This window comes from Delphinus delphis, chromosome 7 (assembly GCF_949987515.2).
Source record: "Delphinus delphis chromosome 7, mDelDel1.2, whole genome shotgun sequence".
In the NCBI taxonomy this organism is placed as follows: Eukaryota; Metazoa; Chordata; class Mammalia; order Artiodactyla; family Delphinidae; genus Delphinus; species Delphinus delphis.
This window is the reverse complement of record NC_082689.1, coordinates 104,019,948-104,033,770: the sequence shown is the minus strand read 5'-3', so window position 1 is coordinate 104,033,770 and position 13,823 is coordinate 104,019,948. Positions and strand designations below refer to the sequence as shown.

General features: G+C 45.0%; 1 protein-coding gene across 1 annotated transcript in view; it reads left to right on the top strand.

Annotated features, from left to right (window-relative positions):
• Positions 1-13,823, top strand: part of CLASP1 (cytoplasmic linker associated protein 1) — a 267,853-nt gene that overhangs the window by 94,067 nt on the left and 159,963 nt on the right. The window contains exon 7 of the mRNA XM_060016946.1: positions 4,426-4,523. Within this exon, the coding sequence (XP_059872929.1) occupies positions 4,426-4,523 (98 nt within the window). The remainder of the gene's footprint in view (positions 1-4,425; positions 4,524-13,823) is intronic.

Sequence of the window (13,823 nt, the reverse complement as noted above, 5' to 3'; positions counted from 1 at the left end):
AGATAAGGAGAACTCCAGTTCTGCCTGCAGACCTCTGACTTCAGAGCTGCTCAGCTGGCCTAGGGCAGGCAGCGGTCGCCTCCGCAGGGCCTCGCCCCGCTGCCTGCCGTCTGCTTTGCTGAGGAGTTTGATCCGCATCTTCAGAGTCTAGAAGCATCTTGGGGTGGCTGAGGGGCCGGCACTGATCTCAGAGCTCTCTGCAGCTGGCCCTGGGCTGGCTGGCTGGCTGGGCTTAGCGGGGAGGGGCAGGGGAAGGAAGCCCCGCAGAGGGTTTGACTGGTACCTGAGAAGTGGGCGGGTCTGAGACATCCTCTCTGTGGGCGGGTGGCTGCGGGGACAGGGTGGCTTTGGCCTCGAGTGGGCTTCCGGGTGCCCTCCCTGTCCCTGGGGGTGAAGTTCCCCCTGGAGTTTCCGCTGTGTAGGGAGCCCGTTCCTGATGCCCACCTTGGGGTGCAGCGTGGCGCAGTGAGGTGACCGTGGGCCCCGGCAGGTGGCTAGCCCGCCAGGCTCCGCTCCTCTGTGTCACAGTCAGCAGTGGCCCGGTGAGCGAGGTCGTAGATTTGAAGGCCTCAGGCTCTCTAAAGCCTTCGGCCAGGGCCCGGCAGGTGGAGCTTAATGTACGGGGCCCTGGTCTTTTGCTGTCCTGGTGGCCTGAGCTCTTGGGGTCATTTGCGTGGCGAGCCTGCGGGTGGGCAGAAGCGCGTGGGGCCCCTGTGGCGGCCTGTGGAGGGAGCACTGCATGGTCCCTTCAGCCCGAACCGACTTGCTTTGAGGGGACGCCCCTCCTCAGTTGGGCTGCGATACTTTGTAGTGCCACAGACAATCTGTTCTTCTGTGATTCTTGGGTCGTTTAGATCCTCAGATGCTCCCTGGCCCTGGAGCTTTCTGAGCCTGAGGAATAGCTATTTAAAGGCTAAGGTTGCTGGTCTGAGAGATGTAGATGATACCAGTCCCACCGGCCACTGTGCTGAGTGCTTTATGCATATAAACACGGGGCACAAACCGCTGGCCTGTGTCTGTGCACATACACGTGTCTGCAGGATGACTTCACTTCACGTGTGAAGTTTGGGTTTGCAAGTTGACATTTGGGAGGAGCGTTTCTGAGCTTCCGCAGAAGAGTGAAGGTGGGGCAGAGCTGTACCTGTGCCCCACGGCTACATGTTGGCGGCTGCCTGCCCGAGGCTGGGCATCCCCCTTCCCTCGCCAGCGGGTCCTGGGCCGGGGCCATTCGTCATCGTGCACCCACCTTGCTCCACGCATCATGTTACCTGCCTGGGCCGTGTAGCGCCCCCAGTTTGGCATGTAATAGGCAGTCAAATATTTGTTGAATTGAATCCATTTTTTTTCTTTCTATTATTATTATTATTTTTTTGTGGTACGCGGCCTCTCAGTGCCGTGGCCTCTCCCGTTGTGGAGCACAGGCTCTGGACACCCAGGCTCAGCGGCCATGGCTCACAGGCCCAGCCGCTCTGTGGCATGTGGGATCTTCCCGGACCGGGGCACAAACCGGTGTCCCCCGCATCGGCAGGCGGACTCTCAACCACTGCGCCACCAGGAAAGCCCTTTTTCCATTATTTTTTTTAATCTCAAAGCAGCCTTCCACTTACGAAGGAGAAAATGGAGACTAAAAGAGTTTAAAACACAGCACTGTAAAGCAGTTGTACTCCAATAAGGATGTATAAATGAATGAATGAATGAAAGTTTAAATGCTTTGTCCAAAGTTATGGCAGCCTCTAAATGGCCAAGTAAGTCCTCAGGCCTACTTTGACTCTAAGGCTAGTAATTTTATTAATTGATTGGATGAATGAATGAAAGATTCTTTAAATTCTATAGCCCGTTAGAATTTCAAAAGTTTCACACATGATTTCATATAATCTCATAATAACCCCATTTCTCCTACCCCAATATTGCCCCTCCCCCCTTCCCTCTCCCCACTGGCAACCACTTTGTTCTCTGTATATGGGAGTCTCGCTCTTTTTTGTTTTATTCACTAGTTTGTTGTGTTGTTTAGATTCCACATATAAGCAATATGTTACAGTATTTGTCTTTCTCTGTCTGACTTATTTCACTTAGAAGGCTAGTCATTTCTCCACTAAATCCCTTAAACTCTTCATAGCCCAGACTTTGTAAGTAGCAGACAGGGTATCGATTGCTCTTTAAAGGGGGTCCCCGGTGTGATCTGCTCTGGCTCTGAGCAGACGTAATCACTAGAAAGTAAGCCACGGCGATGCATTTGTCACTGATTCTCAAGACAGGGCATTGACTGCTTTTGTGAGATGTGCATGTTTCAATAGGGAAATGTTCCCTAACATCAGAAATTATTTCCTTTCCAAAATAAACTGGTAATCTCCGTTAGTCAGCTCAGGCTGCCATTACAAAATACCGTAGACTGGGAGGCCTAAACCATGGAAGTTTGTCTCTCACAGTTCTGGAGGCCGGCAGTCCTGGAACAGGGTGTCGGTGTGGCTGCACTCTACTGAGGGTTCTCTTCCTGGCTAGCAGACACATGGAGCTGTCTGGTGTCTCTCTTATAAAGACGCCCCTCCTATTATTATCAGGACCCACTCTTACGACCTCATTTAACCTTAACTACCTTCTTTATGGGCCTGTCTCTAACTGCCATCATCAACATATGAATTGTTTCGGGGGCTGGTGGGTCACACACACAGTTTGGTGCATAGCATCAGGTTTTGGGTGAGAAGTAATAAGAACTTAGAATTTGCCTTTTTCTATCACAAGGGGGAAAATTGTAAACAAAATTACGTATCGTATACCGCTGTTAAATCAAAGGGTAACTTGGCAGTGTTCAGAGCTGTAAACTGTTTGTACCCCTGCTTCTTTCCTCTCTGTTTCTTTGATTTCATTGCTTGAGACCAAATCTGCAATCGTGGTTGCTCTCTTGTCTTTGCTGGCTCTCCTCTCCTCGGCACCCCTGGGCACCCCACAGTCTGGCCTTGAGTCCATTGGATTTATAAACTTTTTTTCTTCCCACCTTTCTATCGGCAAAATTTTAGACCTATAGAAAAATGGAAAGGGTAGTATAGTGAACACCCATATTTACCATTTAACTTTTGTCACATTTGTCTTATATCTCAACGTGTATACACACATGTGTACACACACAGACACACACACACACACACACACAGAAATAGACCTTTTTTCTTGAACCATTCGGAAGTATCTAGCACATGATCTTTTTACTCCTAGGTACTTCAGTGTGTGTCTGCTAACAACAGGGATATTTTTGTGTAATCACATGTTTTCACATCCAAGAAATTTAACATTGATACAACTGTAATGTTTGGTATACACACAGCCCATATTCAAAGTTCCCTGTTCTGTTTTTTTTGTGTGTGTGTTTTTTTTGTTTTTGTTTTTTGCGGTATGCGGGCCTCTCACTGTTGTGGCCTCTCGCGTTGCGGAGCACAGGCTCCGGACGCGCAGGCCCAGCGGCCATGGCTCACGGGCCCAGCCGCTCCGCGGCATGTGGGATCTTCCCGGACCGGGGCACAAACCTGTGTCCCCTGCATCGGCAGGTGGACTCTCAACCACTGCGCCACCAGGGAAGCCCTAGCGCCACCAGGGAAGCCCTGTGTGTGTGTTTTTTTTAAGTCCATTCTGTCTCTCGAGCCTTACATATCGCGACCTTTCCTTTCCTATCTGTGTTTGGCCAGACCGCTGCCTTGCTCTTCCTGAAGTGTATGCCTTGCTTCTCTGCTTTCACGCCTCTGCGCAGGCTGCTTACCTTGTTTGGAGCCTGTCTCATTCCATCTTTCCCTGGTAAAATGCTGTGTTTCTAAATACATTTTAAGTGGTTCCTTCCTCTTCCATAAACTGTTTCTTGGTATCCTCTGGTGTGCTGTCTCCCTCCCCTAAACTATGTGAGCTCTTTGTACTCTTTTGTATAACATTTATTACATCCTGCCCTGTGTTAAATGTAGAATTTATGGACTTTTTTCCCCATCTCCCTTTTAGAACTATGAGCTTCTTGAACGCAGTCTCCGTGTAGCCTCTACCATCCTTTTTTGTTGCTCCCTAAGTATTTATTTGACCTACATCCAGAATGTTTTACATCGTGTTTTATTTTTAGAATAATTCATTTGTTTGTAGTGTTTTCTATTTCGGAAAGGCGGTCTGGTTTCCAGACATCGTCTTAAAGGATGGAAAGAACTAAGGGGTGTGGACTTTAGCAGGTACATAGGGATGGGATCTGAATTTTTTCCTCCTCTTTGGAACTGTGCCCACAGAGTCAAAGCTGTCAAACACAGCTGTGTCTAGTCCCATGCCCCTTAAGGGTTGTGTTTAGAATCGCGCTGGTGAGTGGGTGATAAACTTGGGGTGTTGTATAGCCTGTTGTGTCCGCAGCAGGAAGTGCTGGGGAATGACACAGAGCAGCTGTAAGATCTCTTCTTTTACATCTAGGTTCGAGATGCAGCAATAAACAGCTTAGTGGAAATTTACAGACATGTAGGAGAACGTGTGAGGGCAGATCTCAGTAAGAAAGGATTGCCACAGTCCCGGTGAGTTCAGACTTTTTTCCTTTCTTCTGCTCTTTCCCCCTGTACTCTTTCTCAGTTAACATCTTGGTTTGCACTGCTTATTTTGTTGTGGTAATTTTACTGAAAGAATATACGGTGAGAGGATCGGTGGATGGAGATCGCACCCAGATCACCCAGTGTCAGGGGCCCCCTTTCATTCCACTTGCTCAAAAGTAAGACTTTCTCACCCAGACGTCTAGCCAGGTCCCCTGCCACATTCCGATTTTAGAAGCATATTTAAAAGTGTTTGGTGTTGGAAGATTCAGCATTCTCTCGGTTCATACGGTTCTACATTTTGTATACGCACGACACCTAGTATAGTAGGGGCTTGGAGAATATTTGTTTGAATGAAGCCTTTCCAGGATGAGTCTGGATAGAAACATATAAGTAATAATTCTGGAAAACATCTTTGAAATGATAGCTTTCTGGTCAGGAATGCCAGTCTCAATGTCCAAGTCTCCAGTGCAAGGAGATCAGTGTCTTATCACATCCAGGACAACTTGAGTCCACAGATGTTTCTGTCGTAGTCAGAATTTTAAAAGTAATGAAAAATCACTCACCTATGATTTTACCTACGACGGGGAAACCTTACACCAAATGAATTCCAAGCCTTTTGCCCGTCAATTCCATCGTGGGAGAAAGTGATATGAAAATCCTGGGAAGTTAGGCCTGGATGGGACTCACAGAGCGGCTTGTCTGGCCTGTCACTGTGTCCACGGGGACAGCAGCGGCCCGGAGGCAGGAAGTGGCTGGAGAGATCACCCAGCTAGCAAGTCAGGGCTCAGACTGAAGTCCTGTTCTTCATTTTCTCCACCCTGTTCCACAGAAGAGCTTACGGACTCTTGGGCATCTCGTTGTGGGATGGAATGTTGAAATATACAGGAGCCGTCTGCCGTGATGCCCCTCGGCCAGGTGTGACGGAAGTGGGCCACCTGACTTACCCTGCAGTCGGGGTGCCTGGAGCACCTGGAGGGGGGCATCTTTCTTTGTTGAGAGTCACATCTGACCCCAGTGCTGCTCTTACCATGGCCCCTGTAATTTTTTTTTTTTTAAGCACTACAAGACTTTATAATGGTGCTGGAAATAGTCCATGCTAGCAGACAGTGTGATCCATGAGCCCTGGGGGAGGGGTCGGCAGGGAGTGTGGCAGAGACCGCCTGTTTATACCGAGAGCCTTTCAGTGGGACAGAGGCAGCAGATGAGAATACAACAACTTTTCGTGTTTTTTACAAGAGGCAATCTGTGAGAATGGGGGTTTTTAATTCCTGTGTTTCATGAACCTCGACCTTCTGGTCTTTGAATAGATGGTGAGAACGCTTAGGAGGGAGCTGCATTAGAAAGTACCGACCGGGCTGTTAGGGAAAACTGGAGGGTGCAGATGAGCAGGAGAGCAGCGGCGGCTGTAGGGGGTGGCTATTGAGTGATGACGTCACCAGCATTGTCGGGGAAGCAGGCCTTGGGCAGCGAAGCCCTCTCCTGCTTCCGCACGGCATCACCGTGCTGAGTAGCTCGCGGTGAGCCTAGGCCAAGACCGGCCCCGTCTTCCCCGTGGGATTCGGGGGTCGTGTCCGATGGTTGCTGTAGCAGCCGACGACGGGGAGGTGACATGGTGAAACTGAGATCTAGCGAGATGAGCACAGGAGGCAGCTCACTCTGCAGGCCTGCTTGCAGGGGTGGCCCGGCCTGCGGCCTGGGAGCTTGGATGTGGGGGGCTTCCACCATTTCCACAGAGTGGGCCGGGGGTGGGGGGGTCTCGCTGCAGCCCGGCCGGGGCGTGGCTGCCCTCCTGCTCTCCTGCGGGGGTCTGGCGATTGCGGAGCCTTAGGCAGGGGGTGCCTGGGTGACCAGCGCCTGTAAACCCTGCCCTCAGACTCAGCAGGCTCTCCCAGTGGCCGGCGTTCCACCCGCGGCGTCACAGCTTGTGGCTGGGAGTTCAGCCTGTGACTCTAGTGGGAAGCTTGCTCGGCTTTCCGTGGACTTCACCCCACACGCCCTTTCTCTTTGCTGATTTTCCGTGTGCGCTTTTACCGTAATGATCACAGCTGGGAGTGCAACTCTGTGCTGAGGCCTGTGAGTCCTCCTAGTGAATCATGAAACCTGGGGTGGTCTTGGGGACCCCTCCACGGAGATGGGCTCGGGTAAGGTCCCTCCTGGAGCTGGGGTTAGAACCTTCTCTTCCAGATTCCCAGTCATGTGGTTTCTTTCCCCCATCACCCCTCACCCCCTTTTAAAAAGGAAATATTAAATAAATATTAAAAAGAAGCTACAGAAGAGTTAGAGCCTCTGTGAACAGGAGTGAGAGTTTCCATTATCTCATGTTAGCTAAAATCCTTCCTAAAAATTCTGGACCGAAAGGAGAGGGTGAGCCTAGGGAAATGGACCCACATCTTTTACAGCCATTATTGTAAAAATTGGGCAGACACACAGTGCTTGGAGAACTAGGCTGTTAGTTCTTTAAAAACTGTAGTGAAAGGATCGGAAACTTCATGTTTCTTTGTATTTATGACAAGACAGTTACGTGGGATCTCACACTGTGAGGGCCAGAGGCTCCGGCCGCCACCTTAATTTTGTTGGGGACCGTGTCCAAGTGAAACAAGACATGGAAAGAATCTCCTACTGTTTGGGATACTGTTTGGGATACTGTTTGGGAAATTCAGTATCTGCTGTGTGGGGCTCCAAGTGGCTGACTGGAATACTTGAATATTCTAGACTTCTTTTACGTCATTACAGGGTTTTTTTGTTAACTGTGTGAGAGCATAGGGGAGTCTTCAGCTTGGCAAGACTCCATAGCACTAACAAAACAGTGTGGAATTTGCTTGATGTTTTCTAAAACTTGCGTTTAGTCCTGGAATAAAAACGTTATCGTCTTCCGAGTTTGTTCATTGAGCGAGTGCTGTATTTGAGAAGATTAATTGAATCTCTAGGAAATACGTGATGAAAAAGAATGCCTTCCTAATGTCAGCTACCTGACTTAGGGAATAAGAGTAATGATCTGATTTTGGCAGTAGTTTTCTTTGCCCATTTCACAGTTGGGAAGAGAGACTCGTACGCTCTCAGTTTCATTTTGGAGGAGCTGATCATGCTTTGGGGCCATGTGTTCAGTAGTTGTTGGAGTATTTCATCTGCTGGCTAAAGTCATGTTCCTCCCGAGAAGGGAGTGGAGATGTTTGGCCCAGTCTTCATTTTAGGAGGTGTCTCCCCTCCGTGGGGTGTCAGCACAGCTGAGCTGCGAACTTCATCAGCGTAGTATTTGGCCATTTTCCATTGTTTTACACGTATTGTTTTCACAGTTCACACACGTGATGTGTTCTGAAAACAAGTACTACAGGCTTCACTTCCAGCTGTCTGTTATACGAGGACGTACGCCGTAGGATATTTGTGAGGTGTGCTTGGAACTAAGGAAAACGTCGGTAGGTGCCCTGTCACTCACTACCCAAGGTTTCCCTTCACAGACAGGTGCTGTCAGCCTGTGTGCACACTCACGGTCACCCCACTGTATGTGGCAGAATATATTTCCATTCCATATGATGTATTTTAGTTTGCGAAGCTTTGGTAAAAAGATCACTGGTGTTAACTTTCTTCTGGAACCATCACCTGGGAACCAAGCTCCTGAAACAGCAGCAGCTTGAAATCTGATGATAGTTTAAGATAGAACCGAAGATAGAACTGAAGCGTGTCAGCGGATGCATTGTAACTATCTGTTAAACTTTTCCTTCCTGTGAACCTACAGTTTTGAATAGCTCTCATAATATTTGTTCATTAAAAATTGTATAAACATTCACTAGCCATTATTATCTCATGATTGTATTGTTAAGGGGAGAATTGAGGCTTTCTTATTTTTATTTTTAATTTGCTTGCTAAAGCTTTGGTGTTATAGGGAGGGCCCAGGGCAAAAGCAGATGAGAAAGGTGCTCTGTAATACCCCCTCTCATTTTTTTTTTTTTTTTTTTGCGGTACGCGTGCCTCTCACTGTTGTGGCCTCTCCCGTTGCGGAGCACGGGCTCCGGACGCGCAGGCTCAGCGGCCATGGCTCACGGGGCCCCGCTGCTCCGCGGCATGTGGGATCTTCCCGGACCGGGGCACGAACCCGTGTCCCCTGCATCGGCAGGCGGACTCTCAACCACTGCGCCACCAGGGAAGCCCCCCCCCCTCATTTTTAAATTTTATTTTCTGTCATTCATACAGAGAGAGTTGACTAGGTTTACAAGATACATTGAAAAAAGGCAATTCCTTATCTCTCCTGCCATTTTTCCTTAGAGGCAAACACCGTCAACTGTTTTTACTGACTATGTTGTATCTGTTGCTCTGCCTCTAAATACTGTGCATGCACTGCTGTTTCTTAGTTTTGTGTCAATCTAAGAATTTTACTTCACATTACGGAGGGTGAATTTCAGCTCTCTTTCCTCTTACCCTCCCTCAGGGGCACTTACCATCTCCTCGTCCACCAAACGTAGTCACGTTTTCATTTTGATGAGGACGACATTTAGTTTATTCTCTGGCTGTGTAGGCTGTTCACAGCTCCCTATTTATGTTTGGTGAACTTTGATGACTCTACCGTCTCTCCCCACCCCCGTGCACCCTGTTTCCCTGGGTTAGTGTCTTGCCTTCATCCGTGTAGTTGTCTGCATGCTCCTCTTGCACCAGCGCTGTCTACCCACTGACGTACGAGTCAGGTACGTCTCCTTGAGCCTGCCCTTGCAGTCCACAGCAGCCGCCTCCACTGCCTCTCACTTACCTTGTCGTCCTCTGGGGACTGCACTGCACCTTTCTCTGCAGGTGCACCTGCTGTTTCTCGGAGACGACGTCCTTCTTGGTTTTGTCCCTCATCATAATGGTGAGTATCTTCCAGTAGCTTTCTGAGAAAAGATGTGGAGAAGGAAAGTTTTTTGAGTCTGAGAATATTTTTATTCTATCTCGGTATTGATAGTTTGTCAGGGTTTAGAGATCTAGGTTGGAAGTCCTTTTTTTCCTTCAGAATGTTGAAGTTCATGTTCCCACTCCCCTGCTTGTGTCCCAGCTTTCAGTGTTTCTAGTGAGAACCCAAAGTCATTCTGATTCTTTATTGTATGTCAATAACTTCGGTTCTCTTTGTCCTCACCGTTTGTCTGAAGCTTTATGATGATGGGTCTTATATGAGACTCTTTTCATGTCTTATTGTGCACTTGGAGGGCCTTTCAGGCTGGAACCTCATGCTGTCTAGATCTGGGCAAGTTTCTTTAAAAATGTAATGACCGCTTGGACTAGTTGGTCTTCTAATTCTCTTATTTTTCTCTCCCATTTATAGCTTCACAATTTTGCCCTGTGAGTAATGCTCCTGTGAAAATGGGTGTACAAATATCTGTCCCATTCCCTGCTTTCAGTTCTTTTGGGTGTAAGCTTTTTTTTTTTTTCTGTGGTACGCGGGCCTCTCACTGTTGTGGCCTCTCCCGTTGCGGAGCACAGGCTCCGGACGCGCAGGCTCAGCGGCCATGGCTCGCGGGCCCAGCCGCTCCGCGGCATGTGGGATCCTCCCGGACCGGGGCACGAACCCGTGTCCCCTGCATCGGCAGGCGGACTGTCAACCACTGCGCCACCAGGGAAGCCCCTGGGTATAAGCTTTTTGAGGAACCACCATTCTGTCCTGCAGCTGCTGCACCATTCTGCATTCCTGTCTTCAGTACACATCCTGCCAACAATTGTTATCTATCTCCTGTTTTGTTTTGTTTTGTTTTGTTAAATAGCCATCCTAATGAGTTTCTCTTTGTGCTTTTGATCCTCATGGAATCTTTGTGGGACCTTTGTTGAAAATCAGCTGACCACTAATATAAAGGTTTCTTGGGAATTCCCTGGCGGTCCAGTGGTTAAGAGAGCCCGGGTTCAATACCTGCTCAGGGAACAAAATCCCATAAGCCACGCGGGGTGGACAAAAAAAAAAATTTCTTTCTGTAATCTCAGTTCTATTCCGTTGATCTGTATGCCTGTCCTTCTACTGGTAGCACACTGTCTTGATTAATTTAACTTTGTAGTAAATTTCGAAATCCACGTTTGTTCTTTTAAAGATTGTCTTGGCTGTTCTGGGTGCCTTTTGTGTCCATGTGAATTTTATGATGTGTTTGTCAATTTCTGCAGAAAAGGACAGCTGGGATTTTGGTAGGAACTGAATCTGTAATGAGTTTGGGGAATAGTGCCATCTTAACAACATTGCCTTCCAGTCCATGAACGTGGAATGTCTTTCCATTTTTAAAAGTCTTTAATTACTTTCAGCAATTGCTTAGTAGTGTCCAGTGGACAAGTTTTACACTTCCTTTGTTAAATTAACTCCTATGTATTTTCTTTTGGTGCTATTGTAAGCAGAATTTTTAAATTTCAATTTCAGATGGTTCATTGTTAACGTAGGGAAATACAATTGATTTTTTTGTATTGATCTTGAACCTGCAACCTTCCTGAACTCCCTGGCTCTAAAGGTTTTGCCGTGCACTTCTTAGGATTTTTAAATACAAGATATGTCGTCTGCCGGTAGAGAGAGTTTATTTCTTCCTTTCCAATCTAGGTGCCTTTTATTTCCTCTTTTTTTGCCTAAAAGCCCTGGCTGGAACTTGCAGTAAGATGTTGAATAGAAGTGCTGAGAGGGGACAGCATTGTCCTGTCCTGATCTTAGAAGAAAAGCTTTCAGTCTCACACCATATTTTATAGTGTTCGCTTTGGGTTTTTTTTCTGTATGACTTTATGAGGTTGATAAAGTTTTATTCCTAGTTTCTTGAGTGTTTTTATCATGAAAGGATGTTGGATTTTTTCAAATACTTTTTCCACATCTACTGAGAGGATTATGTAACTTTGTTTTTTATTCTCTTGATATGTTGTATTATATTAATTGATTTTCAGATATTGAACCAACTCTGCATTCCTAGGACAAATATCACTTGGTTATGGTGCACAACTCTTTTTACTTCTGCTGGATTCACAAGGAGTATTGGTCTGTACTTTTATTGTGATGTCTTTTCTGGTTTTGTTGTTACTGTAATATTAGCCTCATAGAAAGCATTCCCTCCTCTTCTGTTTTTTGGGGGTATATATATATTTGTTTAATTAGTAGACTTATTTTTTAGAGCAGTTTTCGTTTTATAGAAAAACTGACTGGAAAGGACAACAGAGTTCCCTTATTCTGTCCTCCCCTGCTCACAGTTTCTCCCATTCTGGTCTCTATTTTGAAAGAGTTTGTGAAGGATTGGTGCTAATTCTTTTTTAAACATTTGTTAGAATTCACCACAGGTGAAGCCATTTGGGCCTGGGCTTTGCTTTAGGGATGCAGTTTTGATTCCTGAATTCAATTTCTTTACTTGTTATAGGTCTATTCAGATTTTGTTTCTTCTTGTGTCAGTTTTGGTAGTTTGTGTGTGTCCAGGAATTTGTCCATTTTATCTAAGTTAACTAACTTTTCACATACTGTTGTTCATAGTGTTCTCCTGTGATCCTTTTTATTTTTGTAAGGACAGTAGTAATGTGCATTCTTTCATATTTTTATTTCAGTAATTTGAGTCTTCTTTCTTCTGATCTATCTAGCTAAAAGTTTCTCAAATTTGTTGATCAAAGAACTGACTTTTGGTTTGTTGATTTTTCTCTATTGTTTCTCTCTTCCCTGTTTCATATATTTCTACTCTAATCTTTGTTATTTCCTTCCTTTTGCTTGATTTGGTTTGCTTTTTTTTTTTTCCCTCTCAGTTTTTTAAGGTGAAAGTTAAGTTATTGATTTGGGGTCTTTGTTTTCTTATAGGCATTTGTTTGGCTGCATTTCATAAGTTTTGGTACGTTGTGCTTTTTTCTTGAAGTATAGTTGTTGTACAATGTTACATAAGTTACAGGTGTACAAAACAGTGATTCACAATTTTTAAAGGTTATACTCCATTTATAGTTATTATAAAATACTGGCTATATTTCCTTTGTTGTACGATATATCTTTATAGCTTATTTTATACCTAATAGTTTGTACCTCTTAATGCCCCTATTTTGCCCCTCTCCCTTTCCTCTTCCCACTGGTAACCACTAGTTTGTTCTCTATAAGTCTGTTTGTTATATTCACTAGTTTTTTTTTTTTTTTTAGATTCCACATATAAGTAATATCATACAGCATTTGTCTTTCTCTGTCTGACTTATTTCACTTGGTATGTTGTACTTTCATTTTCATTCATCTCAAAGTAGTATCTAATTTCCCTGTTATTTTCATCTTTGACCTGTTTGTTATTAGGGCTGTTTTGTTAAATTCCTACATTATTTGTAACTTTCCCATTTCTATTTGTTATTCATTTCTAATTTTTTCCTATTGTGGTCAGAGATCATAATTTCTGTGTTCTGTGGTTTCGGTTCTTTCAAGTTTATTGCGGCTTGTTTTATGGCCCAACATGTGGTCTGTCCTGGAGAATGTTCCATGTGCACTTGAGAAGAATCTGTATTTGAAATGTGCAGTATTGAAGTCTTCTGTTGATACTGATGAATTACCTAGTTCTCTCTTCAGTTCTGTCACTTTTTGTTTCATATATTTTGGGGCTCTGTTCTTAGGTGCTTATAATTGTGTCTTTCTGATACACTGATCCTTTTATCACTGTAAAAATGTCCTTCTTTGTCCGTGGTAGCAATTTTTGTCTTGAAGTCTATACTGTCTGATATTACTATAGACACCCTAGGTCTGTTTTGAACACTGTTTGCCTGGATTATCTTTTTACATCCTTTTACTTTCAACCTTTGTGTCTTTGTGTCTAAAATGAATCTCTTGCAGATAGCATGTAGGTGGGTCTTGTTTGTTTATTCAACTTGAAAACCTTTGCCATTTAATTGAAGTGTTTAATCCATTCATATTTAATGTAGTACTGATAAGGTACACTATTGCTGCTATTTTATTTTGCTCTTTGTGTTCTGTATGTCATGACTTTCTTGTTCCTCTATCCTTTCATTACTGCCTTATTTTGTAATAAATAGATATTTTCTAGTATGCCAGTTTAATTTTCTTGCTGTTTGTTTTATGGAATTATTAGTGTGTTTGTTCTGGGGATTTCAATTAACATCTTAAATTATAGCAGTCTAGTTTGAATTATTATTCTTAATTTTAGTATTAAAAACTTTACTCCTACATAGCCCTATTTTCTCCCCACCTCTCTGTTGCTATTCTTGTTATACAGATTACACCTTTGTACATTATAAGCTAGCCAACATACAGTTTTATAATTATTGCTTTATTCAGTGTCCTTTTAAGTCATGTAGGACCAGCGAAGAGTTAACAACAAAAAAATAACATTTGTACTGTCTTTTATG